This window comes from Terrapene carolina, unplaced genomic scaffold, assembly GCF_002925995.2.
Source record: "Terrapene carolina triunguis isolate 2854851 unplaced genomic scaffold, T_m_triunguis-2.0 Scaffold168, whole genome shotgun sequence".
Classification (NCBI taxonomy): domain Eukaryota; kingdom Metazoa; phylum Chordata; order Testudines; family Emydidae; genus Terrapene; species Terrapene triunguis.
In genome coordinates this window covers 269,733-291,603 of record NW_020664519.1, presented here as the reverse complement: position 1 = coordinate 291,603, position 21,871 = coordinate 269,733, and the positions used below count along the sequence as shown (strand labels likewise).

Genomic DNA, 21,871 nt, shown 5'->3' with positions numbered 1-21,871 from the left:
GAACTCTTTGCAGGGCTGAGACCAACAGACACCGAATGGCTGAGAGGGAAAGGATGGCCAAGGGGGTAAAGCAGCTGTGAGCTATCCAAGTTCAATTCCTGGTCCACCCCAAACATCCCGAGTGACCCTGGGCATGTCACTTAGCTTCTCTAGGCCTCAGTTCTCCATTATCCCCTGGGGATAAATCTGTTACAGGCTGCGAGGTGTGCAGATACTACAGTGAAGGGCACCGGATAAGCACCATAGATAGAGATGAGACAGACACAGAGACCAGAAAGGGGCAATAGGGATCCTCGGGGGAAGGGGAGGGGAGAGTACACTGGAGGTGGGGAGGAATTGAAGGGGGTGAAGAAGAGATGGGTGGGGGGACATCGTGTCAATCCCATGTCACATCTCACTGTACTTTGAGGCACTGCTGGTGGCAGATGTCCCAGTGCAGCTGAGGTGCCAATGGCTCAGAGCCAGGGAGAGCCCAGCACACAGAACAGCCCCGCGGGGGACGGAGAGGCCAAGCAGCCTGCGTGGGCAGGTGAGCAGCACGGAGAGGCAAGAACAAAGACAAGGAGCATATGAGAACTGGGAGAGCTTGCTCTCAACCAGACTGCTGGGAGGAGAGGGTGGGTACGAGGCAGGATGGAGGAATGGGGATCTGGGGGGAGACAGGATCTGCCATTATAGGATCAGTCTCAGTATTTCATTAAACAAGTGGTACAAATTTCACCAGCCACTTGCCCTATTAAATGGAAACCCCGTGATCCTAGGGCCTTTACACAGCACTTTCCTCCTGCTTAGCAACCCCGCCGAGGCAGCACACTCCTCTCCTCTCCTCTGGAAACGCGGCCCAGCAGCGCCCCGCAAGAGCCGGCATGCTGTGCTGACTCAGCACTTACCAGCGTCCGCCTGCCGGCCTTTCCCTTGCACACACGCACACTCTCGCTACCTGAGTTTTGTGTTGATCTGCAAGGCTTTGGCCAGCATCTTGGCTCCAGTGTCGCCAATGGTGTTCCCGCTGATGTCCAGCGTGCTGAGGCTGGTGTTACTGCCCAGGGCGTTCAGGAGGACGTTGGTTCCCAATTTCAGTCGCGATTCAGCCACGGACAGGGATTGAAGAGGCTGGAAGACAAACACCGGAGGGAGAAAAGATCAGGTGCTGGTGCTGCAGGGTCCCTGGGGCTTTACAAGGGAGCAGGTCGCTCCCTCCCCCCCATCTAACTACACAGACTGGGCCACCTGCGTGATGGGACCAGCTGGGGAATCCCTGCCCCCCAGAGTGCCCTGTGCGGCTCACGAGCTCTTTGCCCTCTCTGGGCGGGCCCGTGGGCTGTGCTCTAGTTCTGTTGCCTACAGTCCTTGGCAGCCAGTAAGTGCAGGGGACAAGCTAATGAACACAAAGCTAGGGCCAGACCAAAGCTCCTAGATCACCTGGGGTGGGACGCGGAGGGAGGCACCTGGAAGCTGTTTGCATGAGGCCAGGAGCGGGCAGGAGGGAGGCCTGCAGGTAGCCCCGCCCTGCCCAAGAGGCCTCTGCTCAGCAGCTCCAGCGTTCCCTATGTGTGGGGAATGGCCAAAGCCAAAGCAGGGCTGTCCTCGGACAAGAGCACCGGGGCAAGGGGGGGGGCAGGGAGAGAGGAATTTGTGAGCCCTCTTCCCCGTGCCAGGGGGAAGGATGGTGAAGTGATCCCTGTTCTGCCACTGACTCATGTGTCACCCTGGGTGAGTCACTTAGCCTCTCTGTGCCTCAGGTTCCCACCTATATTGTGGGGCACTAGCCATGCCCTGCTTCCCCAGAGTACAGCGAGGGTGAGCCCACTGCTGACTGGGAGGCGCTCAGATACTCCTGTGATGGGGCCAGACAAGTATCTAGACAGACAGACATCATTTGGCCCCTACCACAGGCAGAAAAAAGCACAGACAACAACGCAGGGCAGGTCTGAGCCACGCCTGGCCGCTCGATCCTGCTGAACCTCGGCAGGAGGAGGGGGCAATCCTAGAGGAGAAAGCTGCCATTTACCCACTAATAGCCTGGTAATCACGTGAATGGGAAAGGCCTGTTTAATGGGATTTGGGCTGCACAGACCTTTTCTGCCTGTGGCAGCAACTCTGTAATGCACCAGTGGGTTTTCTCCTTCAAAGGAGACCTGCAAAGATTAAAGAACATCAGTGCCCTTGCCCTGTTGGTGTCTCTGATGGGGGATAGGCCTGAAAGGGGTTTCTTCACATTAGAAATTCAGGTCTGCTCTAGCCTGCGTTCCCTGGAAGACTCTGTGGGTGCCTGGAGGACTAGCAGGCTGACGAGGAGTAACGAAGGTGAACTCTAAGAGCTGAGGCCCGGGCTACACTCCAGAGCGAGGGTGTCGCAGGGCAGCTTGTCGGCCTCGCTGTGGAAGTGTCTACACTAGCAGGTTTTGGCTCCTGCAGCCGGGCGCCATTTGGGGTTGCCAGGTGCCCAGTTTTCGACCGTAAATGGCACCCGAACGAAAAGTCCAGTTACTGGCGCCAGGTCATTAACCCGCATCAGCCCCTGCTCAGCTGGTGCTGCCTCCTACCTGCAGGAAGGCTCCTTGAGAGGATCCAGCGAGCGACGGGGGGAGGAGCGAGTGATGGGGTGGGGCCTTGGGGGAAGAGGCGGAGCACAGGGCAGAGCCTTGGGGGTCCAGTTACTGGCCATTAGAAAGGTGGCAACCCCACTTTCCATTTCAATTTCGCTCCTGCAGGCGTAACTGCTTTGCTGTGCGGAATTAATAACTCCACCTCCACGAGCGGCAGAGTCAAGATTGCTGCAGTTAGGTCGACGCAGCGTCAGTAACGCTGAGATAACGGTTTGGCCTCTGCCTGGCCTAGACGAATCTTCATTGCCTTTTCAATGCCCTGAGAAGAGGCCCTAGGATATTAGACCTTCCAAACAGGTGACATTTTCAGAAGCCCATCACCTTTGTTCTGGGCTGTTATCCATCCCCCCCACGTACAACACACATCTCTCCTGCTCCCTCCGCTTTACTTTAGACTCTACCAGCTGTTGATTCCTTTCCTATACTCTCCCAAACGCAGCGAGAAAAGCACTTATTTCTCAGTCTGACCAGATTAACACCAACCACAGAGGGAGTGACTCCATGGAAGAGAGAGGGAGTGACTCCCCCACGTTCTGCATCTGAACTGAAACACAAAATGGCCAGTTGTCTCACAGCTGGCCTGGGGGTTCTGAAATGAATAGGAATAATTCAGAGGAAACGGCGCGAGCGGTTCAGTTATGGGGCTCCGGGTGGGCGCCGCAGCAAGCACTTACGCAGTCATCTTCCTGCGTGAGCTGAACAATCCGGTGGAGAACGTCGGCCAGATTGTCCCTGCGGAGGAGATGCAGAGAGGTCATTCGCCTTTCCCCATCGCACAGCAGAGCCTGACGCGGGCTCAAGTCAGCACCAAGCTGGGAAGCGTCCATTGCGGCTGGACGTTACTCTGACCGCATGGCTCATCTATGCACCTCCCTCTCTCCCGCAAGCCACCAGCCTTTCCCTAGCTGCAGCCAGCCTGGGGCATTGAGCACCTGCCCAAGAGGTACTCTTGTTGGCTGGCCTAAGGGGGTGACCACACTGCAGTGTCCCTGCCCCTGAGACCCCAGGCCTCTGCATTATCTCAGCTGGACAGTAACCCAAGAACATAGGACTGGCAGGGATGGCCATCGAGTCCAGTCCCCTGCTAATCACAGACAACCCCGTCAGATCATCCCCTTCATAAATGTATCAAGGTCCCATCTTCAAACTAGTTGGGTCCTTTGCCCCACTACTCCTGTTGGGTGAGGTGCTGGAACAGCCTCCTCTCTGATGGTGAGAAACCTTCTTCTAATTTCCAGCCTAAATGTAAGCCTGGCCAGTTTATCCTGGTTCCAACATTGTCCTTTAGCTTAAACAGCTCTACCCCTCCCCCTCCAATATTTACAGAGCGCAATCAGCCCGCCTCTCATGGCCAAGCAAGCCAAGCTCTCTTAGTCTCCTCTCATACAACCGGCTCTCTCCAGTCCCCTGATCACCCCAGCAGCCTCTCTCTGCACCTGTCCCAGTCTGAATTCAAGCAGCAAGAGCTCGTCCCCAAACCTGCACTGGGCTGAGCACTGAGGCAAACACCGCAGGCCTTTGGGGCTCACGATAGTCCGTGGAAATTCAGCACCACTGTGACTGGACTGGAGGTGGTTAAGAACAGGTTGGCCAAACCCCTGTCAGGGCTGGTCTAGGTTTCCTTGGCCCTGCCTTAGCACAGGGGGCTGGCCTGGCTGACTTCCAGCTCTGTTCCAGCCCCACATTATTAAGAGATGATTCTGTGACTTTGACACCTCTGATTTACAAGAGCATCATAATTTAAAGGCCCAGTACACACAAAGCCAAATGGTGATTAACAACGCAAAGCTACAGTCTGTGCAGCAATTGCAGTAAATAAATGTAATTTGACTACTTGCAACATACCTAGTGTGTATAAAAATCAGGGGTTAGGCCCATGCCTGTTAAAGTTCACTTCATTACACGCATGAGTCACGTGACACTTACTTGGATTTGATGTTAAAATTCTTTCCTAAGGAGACATGCCTAATGGATTTGCTTCGGCCAATCGCCAGCACCAACGTGACCATGTCAGCATCAAAGCCTACGACACACAAAAGCAGCAGTGACGATCCGTGACCAGTGTCTGGCACTTAGTGACTGCCAACGCCCCAAGGACCCTTGGCATGAACAGGGAGGAGCGGAGTTAGATGTGGCAACCGGCGGCCACACCTGCAGCGGGAGGGTTGTGAGAAATGCCCAGATGTTGCTCTCGTAGCACCAGATGCTGAGGGGCGCATCCCCACCTGAACAGACCCACAGAGATCGACAAACTACTCGGTCTGTCCCTTGGCCACCTTCAGGACACACCAGCCTTGGCAGACGGTGACTCGCTGGCACGAGGAGGCTAGTGCCCTCGCAGAGTGGATGGGTATGTGGGGGATCTCGGTGGGCTATTCCCCCGGGCAGCTTTACCAATCCCAGGCTCTGCTTTCAGACAGCCATGTTTCTCCAGGGCTGGTGTGGAGTGGAGTGGAGAGCGCCAGCAGAACAATCCTGCCTCTGCTCCCCCCAGGGCACCTGGCTGAGCAGACGGAATAAAGCCTGAGGGAGGGGGATGGGCATGATCATGTGTAGGGCCCTTGCCGGGGGGGGGCTGCTCAGCAGCTGTGAGCGTTCCGCCTGCTGACGGAGCCCAGTTCAGCCAGTTCTCTCCCAGTGTTTTCCCTCCCGTCTTGAAGTGAAATTAGACGATGCTTCTGACGGCAGGGAAGGTGTCCACAACCCAGGAAATCAGCCCCTCGCCTTGGCAGCCACGGACACACACTGTCAGTGGGCTCAGAGAAGGCTGTCTGCTCAACAAGGTGGGCGCTGACAACAGAAGCATGGCGGGGTGGCACAGGAGCCCTCCCAGAACCAAGAAGTGGGGCTCGCCCACAGGGAAAGCTGGCTGCCTCCCCGCCCAGAAGAGAATCCCTTAAACTCCAACAAATGGCAGCCAGCCAGAATTCAAATCCAGAAAATACAGCCAAAGCGACTGCCTTGTGACAAGCCAAGCAGGGCTCTACGCATTCCCTCCACAGGCATGTCAAGTGGTAAAGCCAGTCAGCTCCAACGCCTCGCTACTCGCCCACGTCCCATTGGTAGGACAAGAGATGCAGAGACTTTGGAAATCTTCCATCAGAAACGATAAAAAGGGAAGTGCAATGGGGAGTTTCAAGAAGGGAGTTCCCTCCTTCACAAGCCCTTGACGGCTTGTCGTTGCTAATTTCCAGTGAAGTCCTACCAGAGCAAAACTCACACACAAAACCAAGCCAGGCCAGGAGAGGAGAGAACTGGAAACTCATCCCAAACCAGAACGGTGCTGGGGCACAGTGGAAACCAACCCGCGATTCTGGAGCAATGCCCTGGGAGATCACCACAACACTTGTTGAGGAGTCTGGTGTCTGGCCAGCAGGCAGCCAACGGGCCTGGTAACCAGGTTGGTCATTTTCACACAGCTGACCAGACACAGATGGAAAATTACTCCACACAACAGCCCCATTAGCACAGAATTGCTCTTCTCTAAGCTGCTCCCGTCCCCCCGGCGCAGCCCAGCTCAGAAGGAAACGGGCACATGCAAACTACCAGAGCAGTGCAGGAACCACAAGAAATTCTGCCACGTCAAAAATGATTTTTGTTCCTAATTGGAACAAAACCAAAGAATTCAGAAATCTGCCGAGAAATGAAATTTTCAAAAAAACATGAACTTGGGGTCAATGGAAACGTTTGCTTTTGATTCAGTAAAAAAACCAAAGCATTTGGATAATGTCAAAAATTCCATCGACATTCACATCCTCCCGCAGAAAGTTTCTATTTCAGCCAAATGGCATTTTTGGATAAAAAAATGCTCCACCGGAACAAACTGTACCAGGTCTAACGGCAGCACAGCTCCAGCATGCCAGCCAGCCAGCCTCTTGCTGCTCCTTGTGTTAATCGGGGCAGAAGATAGGCACCAAACAAAAGCAATGGCGTCTTGGAGTAATGGAAGAAGTACGCCCGGGAAATGCGGACGCGTGCCTATGAACAGCTATACAAAGAAGCGAGGGCAGGAATGGCAGCAATACCGTACATAACAGGGGATGGCAAACTACGGCCCACGGGCCACATCCGGCCCGTCAGCTGATTTCATCTGGCCCTCGAGCTCCCACTGGGGAGCGGGGTCTGGGGCTTGCCGCACTCCAGCCGAGGAGCGGGGTCCGCGGCCGCTCCGTGAACACGCGCCGCAGTTCTGCACAGCTCCCAGAAGCAGCAGCATGTCTCCCCGCCGGCTCCTACATTTAGGGACAGCCAGGGGGCTCTGTGCACTGCCCCCGCCCCAAGCACTGCCCCCGCACCTCCCATTGGCCGGGAACTGGTGTCTGGCCAATGGAAGCTGCAGGGGCGGTGCCTGTGGAAGGGGCAGTGCGCAGCAGAGCCGCCTGGCCGCGCCTCTGCGTAGGAGCCAAAGGGGGGACATGCTGCTGCTTCCGGGAGCTGCCACCCGTAAGTGCCACCCGTAGCCTGCAGCCAAACCCTCCCACGCCCCAATCCCCTGCCCCAGCCCTGATCCCCCTCCCGCCCTCCGAACCCCTCGGTCCCAGCCTGGAGCATCCTCCTGCACCCCAAATGCCTCATCCCCCCCCCCCCCCCCGCACCCCAACCCCCTGCCCCAGCCCGCAGCCCCCTCCTGCACCCTGAACTCCTAATTTCTGGACCCACCCCAGAGCCCGCACCCCCTCCTGCAACCCAACCCCAATTCCGTGAGCATTCATGGCCCGCCATACAATTTCCATACCCAGATGTGGCCCTTGGGCCAAAAAGTTTGCCCACCCACACATATATAACCACACATGGCAGCTCAGAGAGCCTCAGTTAGTCAAAACAAGTCTCATCTTTTAAATGGTTATTTCTACAGCAGTTGAGGGGACCTTGACCTCAGTCATTGTTCTGGCAGGGGATTTATCTTGGCTGCTGTAGAATGGCAGCACACAGCCTCGTGCCGAGGTTAAGAGGAAAGGACACTTCCAGCCACGGTAACAAAGCTCACCGTAAGTCAAAGAAACTATGTACCTACCATTGTCTGCTAAATCCAAACGGCTAATTGCATTGGCATCAAAAATCAGATCTTGGATCACCTGGGCACCTGCCGATCTCAACTTTAAATGAAAAACAAAACAGAACAAGAGTCAAAGGGAACATTCACAAGCAAGAACATGACAGTTGGGAAAGTCGAATCAGTGCTCAGTGCCCCTGGGATCACCCTGCAATAAGGGGCGTGAGACCAAACATTCTAACCTGAAACTTCGCCGTGAGCTGCCTGCAGACTGTTTGCACAGCATGCCCCAGGCGCAGGGTGGAACCAAAGCCACCGCTGCAGGGGCAGGGCAGAAACACGGGATGTGGAGAAAGGAATAAATAAAAACCCTTCGCGCTTTTCAGCCATGGGCACAAAGCTGGCCCCAAAGGTGGGGGGGCATTATTATAGACGAGGAAACCCAGGAAACCCAGGGGAGCCTAACTACCTTTGAGAAGCTGGGCCAGAGAGATTCAGGGTAACTTTTCCAAAAAACACTTTAGGAGCGACTGAGGAGTCATTTTCAAAAGTCACTCAGGAGCCTAAATCCTGATGACTTTCAATGGGACTTAGGGGGCCTAAACCACCTAGGTGCTTTCCAAGCTTTGACCCTGCGTGACAGGCCCAAGGTGGCTGCAGCAGAGCGGAGACATTAACCCCGATCTGACTCCCCTTCCTGTTAGCACAGCCAGGATCCTCATTCCCATCAGCCTCAGAGGGGGCTGGGGGGGAATCGTTAACACTCTGGAAGTGCTAGAGACCCACAGACGGGAGGGAAGGTGGGTCAGGCTCAGGATCGCAGGACCTGCCATGGGAGTGCCCATTTGTACTCTGAACACGTAGCTGCAGGGCTCCCCTGCCTGGTGCCAGCGCTGGGCACTGCTCGGAAGCAGCAGGAAGCCGGCTCAGCCCTGGCTATCTCACAGGCACCGCAGGCGTGCTGGGGGCTCCTTTCAGACAGCGACCTCTGTCCGTGTCGGAGGGCTTGCACAGGATGACACTCTCTCCCCTGGCTTGGCTTCTGCCCAGGCGCTCCTCGTAAATGCCTAGATCATAACGTCTGCATAGCAATTAAACTACTCGATAATGGGCCAAAATTCCACCTGGTGGAAGGCTGTGCAGGTCCATGAAGTCCTACTGCTCTGCCCAGCCTCTGTGCTCTGGTGGGGGAGCTACACTTACTGCCCGGCCCCGGGAGTTCTTCACCCGGGGCTGCTGGGCTCAGATGCAGTGTCGGGGTTTAGCTGGAACTCAGCTGTTGCTCTGCTTTACTGGGTCACATGCCACGTCCTCACCTCGCAGCTACTGAGGTCCAGGTGCAGGTCACTGATCTGAGAGTTAGACGCAAACCCCTGCAGCAAGGCCCTGCAATGAACCAGAAAGTAACCTGAACCCAGTGCTCTCATCAGCAGGCAGAGGGAGCTGGATACGCTGCCAGCCGCCCCACGGGAACAGTCAGTGATTCCCCTCTCACTCAACCTGCCCTCGGGGCAGCTGGGGGTAGAAGCAGCCCAGGCCCTGCAGCCCCTCTGCAACACTGCGGGGTGCTAGGAGAGCCAAAGGTGCATCCCACCAGCCGCCCTAGCTACCCGAGGTTCTCCCCTGCCATCCACCAGCATGATGCCTGAGAGCCTTCTGCAGCGAATCCACAGCACCTGCACTGGCCCTGCTGGACTCCAGGGAGTCTCTGGCACCGCTTCCGTCTGGGGGTCACGCTACGGGCTCCCCGCTGCCACTTGACACCAGTACAGTTCTGTTCCTTCGTCTCACGCACACGCACTCGCCCTGGTTCCCAGGAGGACTGAAGGAGCTGGGGAAAGGGCCGGCAGTGCTGAATGATAGGGATGGGTGAATCAGACTGGAACCAGAGGGCGCATGCACTTGGATGTCTGGGGAGCTCCCTGCCCCAGAGGAGGCTGCTAGGTATATTAGCTGGGCTTAATAAATAGGGATTTACTAAATCAATAGCCTGTTGTGGCTAAGCCCCTGTGTCTGTGGTTTCAGGCAGGTTATCCCCGCCCGGCCCAAGTAACTCAGATCCTACGCACCCCCGACTGCAAACCACAGCAGTTTAATCCTCTAAGACTCCCTCAGCCATGGCCACAGGCAAGACTCCGCAGGACACCCGCAGCTCTGGTTCCCCCCCCCCCACCCTGCTGCGTACATACATGCGTGCAGCTCCAGCAACCAGGAGGCGCCCTCTAGAGGGCCTTGCTAGTCGCACCTCTGTTCGTTTGCACAGGACAGGCCGAGCATCACTAGGGCTGAGATGGTGGAGGCTGGTCACCACTGTAAATCTGTCCCCAGTTGTGGGGGCCAAGCCCTTGCAACTGGGAAACAGGCCTCTTACCTTACGGCCTCTGGCGGCATCTTGGTACACGCCAGGCCGACGTATCGGAGGGCAGCCGCCTTGCTGAAGAACAGTTTGATGGCCGGAGGGACATCTCTCGGCTTTCTAAAATGAGCAGAAGAGGCATCAGATCCCAGTGTCTCATCCCAGCCCCGCTTTCTACCGTTTCAATTAACCCCAACTCAGCCGTGCCCTCTGTCGACAGTAACACGGCCTGGGCACCAGCCCCAAAGCAGGAGGCCATCGGTTTGGAGCTAGGGTCGCCAGGTGTCCAGTTTTGGACCGGAACAGCCAGTCGAAAAGGGACCCTGGCGGCTCCGGTCAGCACTGCTGCCCGCAGATCTAGGGAAGTGATTATTCCCCTCTATTTGGCACTCGTGAGCCACACCTGGAGTATTGTATCCAGTTTTGGGTCCCCCATTACAGAAGGGATGTGGACAAATTGGAGAGAGTCCAGTGGAGGGGAATGAAAATGATCAGGGGGCTGGGGCACATGACTTATGAGGAGAGGCTGAGGGAACTGGGGTTATTTAGTCTGCAGAAGAGAAGAGTGAGGGAGGATTTGATAGCAGCCTTCAACTACCTGAAGGGGGGTTCCAAAGAGGATGGAGCTCGGCTGCTCTCAGTGGTGGCAGATGACAGAACAAGGACTAATGGTCTCAAGTTGCAGTGGGAGAGGTTTAGGTTGGATATTAGGAAAAAGTATTTCACGAGGAGGATGGTGAAGCACTGGAATGGGTTACCTAGGGAGGTGGTGGAATCTCCATCCTTAGAGGTTTTTAAGGCCCGGCTTGACAAAGCCCTGGCTGGGATGATTTAGTTGGGGTTACTCCTGCTTTGAGCAGGGGATTGGACTAGATACCTCCTGAGGTCTCTTCCAACCCTAATCTTCTATGATTCTAAGTAAAGGCAGAGCAATTGAGCAGGGCAGGGAAATTGAGTCAGATCATTAGAGCTTTTTGTTTTCTGCTCGCTTTTGCTAATATCTATTGAACTAAAATGCCCACAGAACAGTTGGGAGGAAAAATCTCTTTGTGAAAGGTTCAAACAAACCAGTTACTTCATTTTGGGCTGAGAGAGATCCCACCCCATTTCTCCGGTCAGCCTTCCAGCAAAGACATAGACAACAAGACGTAATATTCAGGATAGTTCTAAGATTAAAAAGCCCATGGGAAAATGGAGCTATTGTGAGGAAGCTGAAAAGGGCACAAACCTTTAGCGGGCGGTAAGTTTTCCTGTCTACAAACGACAGCGTACTCAGGGTGTGGGCAGCCTGGGTAAAAAATGAACCAAAACCACACCTGCTGCGACACTGAGACTGGCATGTAAACCTCCAACGCCTGAGGCACAAATAAGTCGATACTACAAGAGAAGCTGCCCTCTAATGCGAACAGGGGCCAGCGGTAGCGGGGGGGTGGAGGGTGAATAAAAGTCAAATTAGAATATGTAAAAATCCAACAGTAAATTCTTTTTGAAATTCCCCTCGATGGTCATCAAAAATAACGTGAACACCGGTCCTTTGCGTTTCCATCCCACACGTTGCTCTTCCCACAGCGCGTTCCTAGGGGTCTGTCCCCCAAAGGACTTGCAACCTACGGGCTGCTCTTCAGGAGGAAGCATCACCAGCTTCATTTAAGGGGTGAGTCTGAACCCATTTAGTTACGCCGATGCCAAAAGGCTGTGTGGACACTTTTACTTCAGTTTAACCAGGCTGATTTTGGTTTGGCTTAAATTGATCAGGAAGAGGTTCAAGCTAAACTGAAATCAGCCATGTTGCTGCACCCATTAGCATGTTATTTCTGCTCCCAGGATCGCATGCTACCTTGCACACACAGAGGGAGGGATAGGATTTATGTACCTCTGCTATTTTCAAACGTGTTACCAAGCAGGGCCACAGGGACCTGGAAGGGGAGTTCCCCTCATAGAGCGTTAACTGCTCTAAGAGGTCGCGGTCACTGCACTGGGCAGCTACTGAGAACTGCAGCCAGCCAGAGACGCGATGGCTTACAGCAGAGAGACACACACAGAATCCCCGGGGCCAGACTTCGCTAGACATGGATGACAAAGGGAGCGAATCTGAGGCTTACTTGTGCGAGTACACGTTTTTGGAGAGATCCAGGTGGGCGAGGTTGGCACAGCATCCGATGGCCAATGCTCCGAACAGCTTGAAATGGAAATTAGAAGTGTATGAGACCAACAGGCTGGGCCAGGCCCGAGCTCTAAACCAGGCAGCGTCCAGCATAGCTCCACGGGCCACGAGCCCTCCTCCCCACACTAGACACAGCCCTTCTCACGCTGCAGAGCGATGGAACGCTTCGGGAAAAGCAGGTCTGGGGGGACCTGCCCCCCGCGGGACGGCCTGAGCTTCCCCCGCCCTCATGCTTCTGAGACCACGCACCATGCACAGCTGGGAGCTGCCCTCCCCACCCTGGCCACACTACCCTGTTTACAGGGCTTCCTTTCCCCAGCTACTCCTGCTACTCCCCCTTCAGTGGGGACGCCAGAAAGGGCCACCTAGCTTCCCGCATCCTTTTCAGTCTCCCCCCCTTGGCTCTCCCTCCTCAGTCATTTCTCCCACACAAAGCAAGTCTCCCTCCCTCTCCACCCAGACCAGTCCTCCCACAAAGGCCACCAGGGCGAACTCTCCAAAGGCGGAAATGCTGCAGCAGCCCTCACCCAGCTCGGAGAGCCATCCGCTGCTCACTGGGCACAAGTCTTGCTGTCATGGCCTGGGGGCCGGGGCTGCCTCTGGGCACTGGACAGCCCCCGCACACACCGCAGATGGGCGGGCGATAAAGATCCTGACCACTAGGCCTGGCCGTGTGCGGTCTCTATGCATCCAGCCAAGCAATTTATACGGCCCCCCATCACCACAGTATCTGAGCACCCCCCATGAGGCAGGGCAGGACTACTACCCCCACTGCATACAGGGGGAAATAGAGACACAGAGCCAAGGTGAAGGCTGGGGCGGGGGAGGGAATTGAGACACCTTGCCCAAGTCCCAGACTAGCGCTCTCACCACTGGGCCAGCCTTCCTCTGTCATTAACCCTCTGCACTCTACTGGTCACGTTGTCTGACACAGACAAGTCCCTGCGTGCTAGGACATGCGGCTCTGCTATAGAAAGTGACTGAGCGTCCAAAACGGCTCCCTGCGTATCTCAGGGGCAGAACTGGCGACTCGAGCGAGTTGGGTACATGTTTGCTGCTTTTTACTCCCACGGGCCCTGCAGGGCCGGCCAGCCCAGGGAGAGGGAGCCGGAGTCCGAGTCCCTCTTAGCCAGCCACAGAATGGGTGATTAACGGTTTGATTTTCCGAGATGTCGGCACCTGCAGCTCCCACTGAAAACCAGACCCTATGCACCTAGCCGCTGCAATGTGCACTGCAGCTGGAGGCAGTGGGGCGGCAGGGGTCCCACAAGGTGTGTTTTGGCCCGCAGAAGGCAGGCACGCGGGACCAGCTGACTGAGTCCCCAGAGGAGTCTGCAAGGCTGGCTGTTTAAATAAGCACACCGGCCGATAGCAGACACCCACTTCCCAGAGCAAACTAGCATTTTACGATGCTTCCCCCTTTCCAGGGTAAATAACCAGACCTGCATGCAGCAGTGACAGCGCGGGAAATGCAAGGAGTTGGAAGACTCATCTGGAAGCATAACTTTGGCGGAGGGAGCGATCCCAAAGCACCAATATCTGATGTAATTTAAGGTCCGGCCATAAATTACAGTGCCGAGGCTGTTCCAACCCTGGATGCCAGAGCCAAGATTTACATCTGAAGCTGAAGCACCTGCTGCATTCATTCATTCCTGATCAATAATGCATGAGACTTGCACTACATTTCTGCCTCAGCTGGAGCTAAGCCAGGCCTGGGAGTTCTGCAGGCACCAGCAGCTCGATTGCCTCTGCCTAAGGAGGACAGAGACCCGGGGATGGGAAGGACCAGCCCTGGGAGGCAGGAATATACTCGTCTGTCTCTTGGGCTGCACAACCTGCACAGTGACTGCGGTTTGCAGGGCCAGGCACACGGCAGGGGCTGCAGTGACGCAGATGGCAAGAAGGAAGGTCTCAGGAGCCGGCCACCTCGGCACAGATGAGGGGAGAACAGCCCCTTGCTACTTACCGCATCCAAAGCACAGTCTGTGCCGGCCAGGTTAAGGTGAGACACCGAGTTTGCATGGCTGAGGAAGCTGTGCAAGCTCTGTGGGGAGAGAAGATGTGGATTTAAGGGTCGCTGGAAGGGTTTTTCTGGAGGCAGCATCTCCTCGCACCGGGGACCAAATGCAGGACATCAGGAGCGAGCCTGGCTCACAGGCAGACAGCCTTTCTCCTGGGGTTTAGCAGGGTTAACGTTCAGCCCAAGAAAGTGGAGAAGGAAACAGACCAGCCTGGGGGTGAGCCCAGACCCTCCTTCCCACAGGCACCTCCTCCTCCCCAATCGGCTCCTTCCCCTGGGCAGCAGCGCCAGGCCAGGGGAAGCTGAAATGGAGTTGGCTGCTTGGCCAAAGTGACCTGCAATAGATTTGCCAAGAGTGGCCTTCGATTTGGGGGCTTTTGAAAACACTGAGCTCCCACTGGAGTCCACAGGAGCTGTGGGGGCTGGGCACGGGGTCCACAGGGTCTCAGCTGGGCACCCAAAAAGCAATAGTCCCCTCTGAACATTTTGGCACCAAATGACAAAGGGGGCAACCCAAAAACCTGACCAAACCCCAACAACAGACCCAGCTGATGGGCCAGATTCTTCTGACCTAAACCATTAAACCTCCAGAGAATGCAACACCCACTAGAGAGAGTCTCCACTCCAATCAGAGGTGTGACTGCGGCTCGGGCAGGCATATCTAGCTAGCTTGGGGACCAAGAGCAGCATGGACCCCGGAGCGGGCTAGCAATCTGAGTTCACACCCACATGCAGCAAGACCTGTGCTGCCATGTGGTCTCTGCTACTTTCAGCCCCACCCCAGCAGGTATGCCTGAGCGGCAACCTCCCATTGCCCAGAGCCAGGGTGAGAGAGAAGAGACACATCTCAGCTCACTGTACACGCTGCTCAGGTTTTAGTTGCGTTTCTCTGGCTTGGACTGTCCTACCTGCCGGGAGCTATTTATACGTACGCTGGCATCGTCCGTGGCAAGGACGCCAGGATTCCCCGAGAGATCCAGGTGCTGAAGTGAGGTGCTGAAGATTCCATTAGATGCAAGGGACTGGCATAAAGTGCTCGCTCCTGCCCGAGGGAAGGGAGGAGAAGCCGGTGAGCGTGTTGGGGACCCAAGAGTGGATGCAGAGCAGAGAAGGACATTGTCATGTTAGGTTTCAGAGTAGCAGCCGTGTTAGTCTGTATCCGCAAAAAGAACAGGAGTACTTGTGGCACCTTAGAGACTAACAAATTTATTAGAGCATAAGCTTTCGTGGGCTACAACCCACTTCTTCGGATGCAAGGATGTCAAGGATGTCAAGGCTGGATCCCCACTTTGAACCTTAGGGTTCAAATGTAGGGGCCTGCATGAAAACTTCTAAGCTTATCTACCAGCTTAGCTTTGGTCCGCTGCCACCATCACAAGAATTCCCTCCCTGGGAAGCCTTGAGAAACCTTTCACCAATTCCCTGGTGAACACAGATCCAAACCCCCTTGGATCTTAAAACAAGGAGAAATTAACCATTCCCCCTCCTTCCTCCCACCCTCCTTTCACCAACTCCTGGTGAATACAGATCCAAACCCCCTTGGATCTTAAAACAAGGAGAAATCAATCTGGTCTTTAAAAAAGAAGGCTTTTAATTAAAGAAAAAGGTAAAAATCATCTCTGTAAAATCAGTATGGAGAATAACTTTACAGGGTAATCAAACTTAAAGAGCTCAGAGGACCCCCCTCTGTCTTAGGTTCAAAGTACAGCAAACAAAGATACACACTCTGGTAAAAAGGTACATTTACAAGTTGAGAAAACAAAGTAAATCTAAGACGCCTTGCCTGTCTTTTACTTACTAGTTTGAAATAGGAGAGACTTGTTTAGAAAGATGGGGAGAACCTGGATTGATGTCTGGTCCCTCTCAGTCCCAAGAGCGAACCGAAGAAGTGGGTTGTAGCCCACGAAAGCTTATGCTCTAATAAATTTGTTAGTCTCTAAGGTGCCACAAGTACTCCTGTTCTTATTGTCATGTTAGAAACCCTGCAATCCCAGAGCCCTGCTTGTCCCAGACCTAGGGTGACCAGATGTCCCGATTTTATAGGGACAGTCCCGATTTTTGGGTCTTTTTCTTATATAGGCTCCTATTACCCCCCACCCCCTGTCCTGATTTTTCACACTTGCTGTCTGGTCACCCTACCCAGACCGCCAAGAGACGGCAGGTGAAGAGGGACCATCCCACACCGGAATTCTCTCCTTAAACCCCTCTAGGGGGCCTCTGGGACTCCGAGAACCAGCCCTCCCACATCATGTCCAGAGCACCCAGCAGAGCCCTTTGGCCACCTGACTTTGAAAAGGGGCCCCCTGCACATGCCCATGGACAGCGCCCAAGCCAAGAGGGAGCAGAGCTGTCTCAGGACCGAGAGCAGTCGTTCCACAGTTAGGGCTAAACTGGGCTGTTGAAGCCCAGCCCCTTGCCAAGGGGAATGCAGAGGGACACTGCTCAAAGAGGCCTGAGGCCCAGCATGGGGGCTCCAGGGGACATGCAGGCCAAGGCAGCCCCGACACTCCCTTTCACACTCTTGTGGGAAGGTTGCCCGTGCTAGCCTGGAGCCCTCTGGCTCCTGTAGAGAGTCCGAAAGACAGCGAGGAGTTTTTCAAAGAGACATTATTAAGGGCACAAGAGCAAACTATCCCACTGCGTAGGAAAGATAGAAAGTATGGCAAGAGACCACCCTGGCTTAACCAGGAGATCTAAAACTCAAAAAAGAGTCCTACAAAAAGTGGAAACTCAGTCAAATTACAAAGGATGAATATAAACAAATAACACAAGTACGTAGGGACAAAATTAGAAAAGCCGAGGCACAAAACGAAATCAAACTAGCTAGGGACATAAAAGGAAACAAGAAAACATTCTACAAATACATTAGAACCAAGAGGAAGACCAAGGACAGAGTAGGCCCGATACTCAATGAGGGCGGAAAGACAATAACAGAAAATGTGGAAATGGCAGAGGTGCTTAATGACTTCTTTGTTTCGGTTTTCACCAAGAAGGTTGGTGGCGATTGGACGTCTAACGTAGTGAATGCCAGTGAAAATGTGGTAGGATCAGAGTCTAAAATAGGGAAAAAACAAGTCAAAAATTACTTAGACAAGTTAGATGTCTTCAAATCACCAGGGCCTGATGAAATTCATTCTAGAATACTCAAGGAGCTGACTGAGGAGATATCTGAGCCATTAACGATTATCTTTGAAAAGTCATGAAAGACAGGACACATTCCAGAAGACTGGAAAAGGGCAAATCTAGTGCCCATCTATAAAAAAGGGAAATAAGGACAACTCGGAGAATTACAGACCAGTCAGCTTAACTTCTGTACCCGGAAAGATAATGGAGCAAATAATTAAGAAATCAATTTGCAAACACCTAGAGGATAATAAGGTGATAAGTAACAGCATGGATTTGTCAAGAACAAATCATGTCACACCAACCTGATAGCTTTCTTTGGCAGGGTAACAAGCCTTGTGGATAGGGGGGAAGCAGGTGACGTGGTATATCTTGACTTTAGTAAGGCTTTTGATACTGTCTCGCATGACCTTCTCATAAACAAACTAGAGAAATACAACTTAGATGGAGCTACTATAAGGTGGGTGCAAAACTGGTTGGAAAATCGTTCCCAGAGAGTAGTTATCAGTGGTTCACAGTCATGCTGGAAGGGCATAACGAGTGGGGTCCCGCAGGGATCGGTTCTGGGTCCAGTTCTCTTCAATATCTTCATCAATGATTTGGATAATGGCATAGAGAGGACACTTAGAAAGTTTGCGAACGATACCAAGCTGGCAGGGTTTGCAAGTGCTTTGGAGGATAGGATTAAAATTCAAAATGATCTGGACAAACTGGAGAAATGGTCTGAAGTAAATAGGATGAAATTCAATAAAAATAAATGCAAAGTACTTCACTTAGGAAGGAACAACCAGTTGCACACATACAAAATGGGAAATGACTGCCTAGGAAGGAGTACCGCGGAAAGGGATCTGGGGGTCATAGTGGATCGCAAGCTAAATATGAGTCAACAGTGTAACACTGTTGCAAAAAAAGCAAACATCATTCTGGGATGTATTAGCAGGAGTATTGTAAGGAAGACACGAGAAGTAATTCTTCCGCTGTACTCCGTGCTGATTAGGCCTCAACTGGAGCATTGTGTCCAGTTCTGGGCGCCACATGTCTGGAAAGATGTGGACAAATTGGAGAAAGTCCAGAGAAGAGCAACAGAAATTATTAAAGGTCTAGAAAACATGACCTATGAGGGAAGATTGAAAAAATTGGGTTTGTTTAGTCTGGAGAAGACTGAGAGGGGACATGATAGTTTTCAAGTATATAAAAGGTTGTTACAAGGAGGAGGGAGAAAAATTGTTCTTAACCTCTGAGGAGAGGACAAGAAGCAATGGGCTTAAATTGCAGCAAGGGAGGTTTAGGTTGGACATTAGGAAAAACTTCCTAACTGTCAGTGTGGTTAAGCACTAGAATAAATTGCCCAGGGAGGTTGTGGAATTTCCATCATTGGGGATTTTTAAGAGCAGGTTGGACAAACACCGGTCAGGGATGGACTAGATAATAGTCCTGCCATGAGTGCAGGGGACTGGACTAGATGACCTCTCGAGGTCCCTTCCAGGTCGATGGTTCTATATATCTATATCTATATATACCTTTGGCGGTCAGCGAGGTCCTAGAGAAGTTCAGGCTGCGCAGGCCCTTGGTGCGTTTCTTGATGTGCTGGCTGAATGCAGTTATCCCTGAGGAGAGAGCAGAGGGGCTTGAGAACAGACAGGTGATAGAGGGCTCAGCCATTGCATCATTGCTTGTCAGCCATCGACTGCATGCTTCCAGCTCTGTCAAACGAACCTGATGCCACAAGTCCCCATCCCAAGGGGCCTGTAAGCTGAGACAACTGGTACCTGCTGATGGAGGGGGGCACAATTTAAAGCTTGAGTCACACTCCTCCCTGCAGCCGCAGCTTGCAGCTCACCACCTTCAGGAGGGGGCCGGGCACGCAGACCCTGGCAGAAATCAGGGGGGCACGTGACCCCGCGTGGCCCCCCAAGCATTGCCTCTGCCTGTAAGAGAAGGATCGACCCTGCAAACACCTTGGCCTGGGTGTCGTGCGAGTCCCAGGCACTTCAGGCCCAGGAGTAAGGCCACGACTCCACTGCAGAGCCTATGCCGGCCTGGCCGCTTAGGGTATGCGATACTGCAGCTGGAAGCAAGCCTCCGGCCTGGCTAGGCAGACCTGGGCTGGCTTCGCTTGAGCTAGTGTGCTACAAACAGCAGAGCAGGTGCTGTGGCAGGCGGCGGCTCAGGCTAGCTAGCCCCCGAGCTCAGACCCGGGAGGGTCAGGGGGCTTGGACTCGGGTGGCTAGCCCGAAGCGCCGCTCACGTCAGTACCACCACACGGCTATTGTTGGCACTTTAGCTTGTGCGAAGCTAGTGCAAGTCTGTCTTTCAGCCCAGCTAGACATGCTCCCGGCTGCCACGTCCCTAGTCTAGACACGGCACACGCCGCCAGGAGGAGGAGCTCTGCCAGTGAAGGAACCGCCCTGAACGACGGACACACTCTGTCAGCAGAGCTGCGTCTGCACTGGGGGGTTTGTGGGGGCGGGGGTCGACACAGCTCTCCTGGTATAAGTTTTACGTGTAGAGCAAGCCTATGTGTTTGCAGGATCCAGCCCTAAAATCAGACACAAAGCAGGTCAGACAGCAGCCTAGAGCCCAAGGCACATGGCACACGCTGCCCCCGACTCCCCATGCTGCAGGGAAACCAACACTTGCCTTCCATGGCATCTCTGGGTGACACACACACCAGGGCCAGGAGAGCTCGGGACCTGGGGCTGCGACTCCCCCACACAGCAGGGCCAGGAGAACATAAGAACATAAAAACGGCTGTACTGGGTCAGACCAAAGGTCCATCCAGCCCAGTATCCTGTCTACCGACAGTGGCCAATGCCAGGTGCCCCAGAGAGAGTGAACCTAGCAGGTAATGATCAAGTGATCTCTCTCCTGCCGTCCATCCCCACCCTCTGACAAACAGAGGCTAGGGACACCATTCCTTACCCATCCTGGCTAATAGCCATTAATGGACTTAACCTCCATGAATTTATCTAGTTCTCTTTTAAAGCCCGTTATAGTCCTAGCCTTCACAACCTCCTCAGGCAAGGAGTTCCACAAGTTGACTGTGCGCTGCGTGAAGAAGAACTTCCTTTTATTTGTTTTAAACCTGCTGCCTATTAATTTCATTCGGTGACCCCTAGTTCTTGTATTATGGGAATAAGTAAATAACTTTTCCTTATCCACTTTCTCCACATCACTCATGATTTTATATACCTCTATCATATCCCCCCTTAGTCTCCTCTTTTCCAAGCTGAAGAGTCCTAGCCTCTTTAATCTCTCCTCATATGGGACCCGTTCCAAACCCCTAATCATTTTAGTTGCCCTTTTCTGAACCTTTTCTAGTGCCAGTATATCTTTTTTGAGATGAGGAGACCACATCTGTACGCAGTATTCAAGATGTGGGTGTACCATGGATTTATATAAGGGCAATAAGATATTCTCCGTCTTATTCTCTATCCCCTTTTTAATGATTCCTAACATCCTGTTTGCTTTTTGAACTGCCACTGCACACTGCGTGAACATCTTCAGAGAACTATCCACGATGACTCCAAGATCTTTTTCCTGACTTGTTGTAGCTAAATTAGCCCCCATCGGATTGTATGTATAGTTGGGGTTATTTTTCCCAATGTGCATTACTTTACATTTATCCACATTAAATTTCATTTGCCATTTTGTTGCCCAATCACTTAGTTTTGTGAGATCTTTTTGAAGTTCTTCACAGTCTGCTTTGGTCTTAACTATCTTGAGCAGTTTAGTATCATCTGCAAACTTTGCCACCTCACTGTTTACCCCTTTCTCCAGATCATTTATGAATAAGTTGAATAGGATTGGTCCGAGGACTGACCCTTGGGGAACACCACTAGTTACCCCTCTCCATTCTGAGAATTTACCATTAATTCCTACCCTTTGTTCCCTGTCTTTTAACCAGTTCTCAATCCATGAAAGGACCTTCCCTTTTATCCCATGACAGCTTAATTTACGTAAGAGCCTTTGGTGAGGGACCTTGTCAAAGGCTTTCTGGAAATCTAAGTACACTATGTCCACTGGATCCCCCTTGTCCACATGTTTGTTGACCCCTTCAAAGAACTCTAATAGATTAGTAAGACATGATTTCCCTTTACAGAAACCATGTTGACTATTGCTCAACAGTTTATGTTTTTCTATGTGTCGGACAATTTTATTCTTAACTATTGTTTCGACTAATTTGCCCGGTACCGACGTTAGACTTACCGGTCTGTAATTGCCGGGATCACCTCTAGAGCCCTTTTTAAATATTGGCGTTACATTAGCTATCTTCCAGTCATTGGGTACAGAAGCCAATTTAAAGGACAGGTTACAAACCTTAGTTAATAGTTCCGCAACTTCACATTTGAGTTCTTTCAGAACTCTTGGGTGAATGCCATCTGGTCCCAGTGACTTGTTAATGTTAAGTTTATCAATTAATTCCAAAACCTCCTCTAGTGACACTTCAATCTGTCAAGTATCAGGGGATAGCCGTGTTAGTCTGTATCTACAAAACAACAAGGAGTCTGGTGGCACCTTAAAGACTAACAGATTTATTTGGGCATAAGCTTTCGTGAGTAAAAACCTCACTTCTTCGAATGCATCCGAAGAAGTGAGGTTTTTA

The 21,871-nt window shown here is 52.9% G+C and overlaps 1 protein-coding gene across 1 annotated transcript in view; it reads right to left on the bottom strand.

The window, feature by feature from the left end:
- Positions 1–21,871, bottom strand: part of LOC113406969 (capping protein, Arp2/3 and myosin-I linker protein 2-like) — a 105,478-nt gene that overhangs the window by 48,799 nt on the left and 34,808 nt on the right. Inside the window, 10 exon segments of the mRNA XM_026653895.1 lie at positions 941–1,113; positions 3,284–3,341; positions 4,536–4,632; positions 7,624–7,705; positions 8,919–8,988; positions 9,974–10,078; positions 12,061–12,137; positions 14,089–14,166; positions 15,075–15,184; positions 18,786–18,872. Of these exon segments, the coding sequence (XP_026509680.1) occupies positions 941–1,113; positions 3,284–3,341; positions 4,536–4,632; positions 7,624–7,705; positions 8,919–8,988; positions 9,974–10,078; positions 12,061–12,137; positions 14,089–14,166; positions 15,075–15,184; positions 18,786–18,872 (937 nt within the window).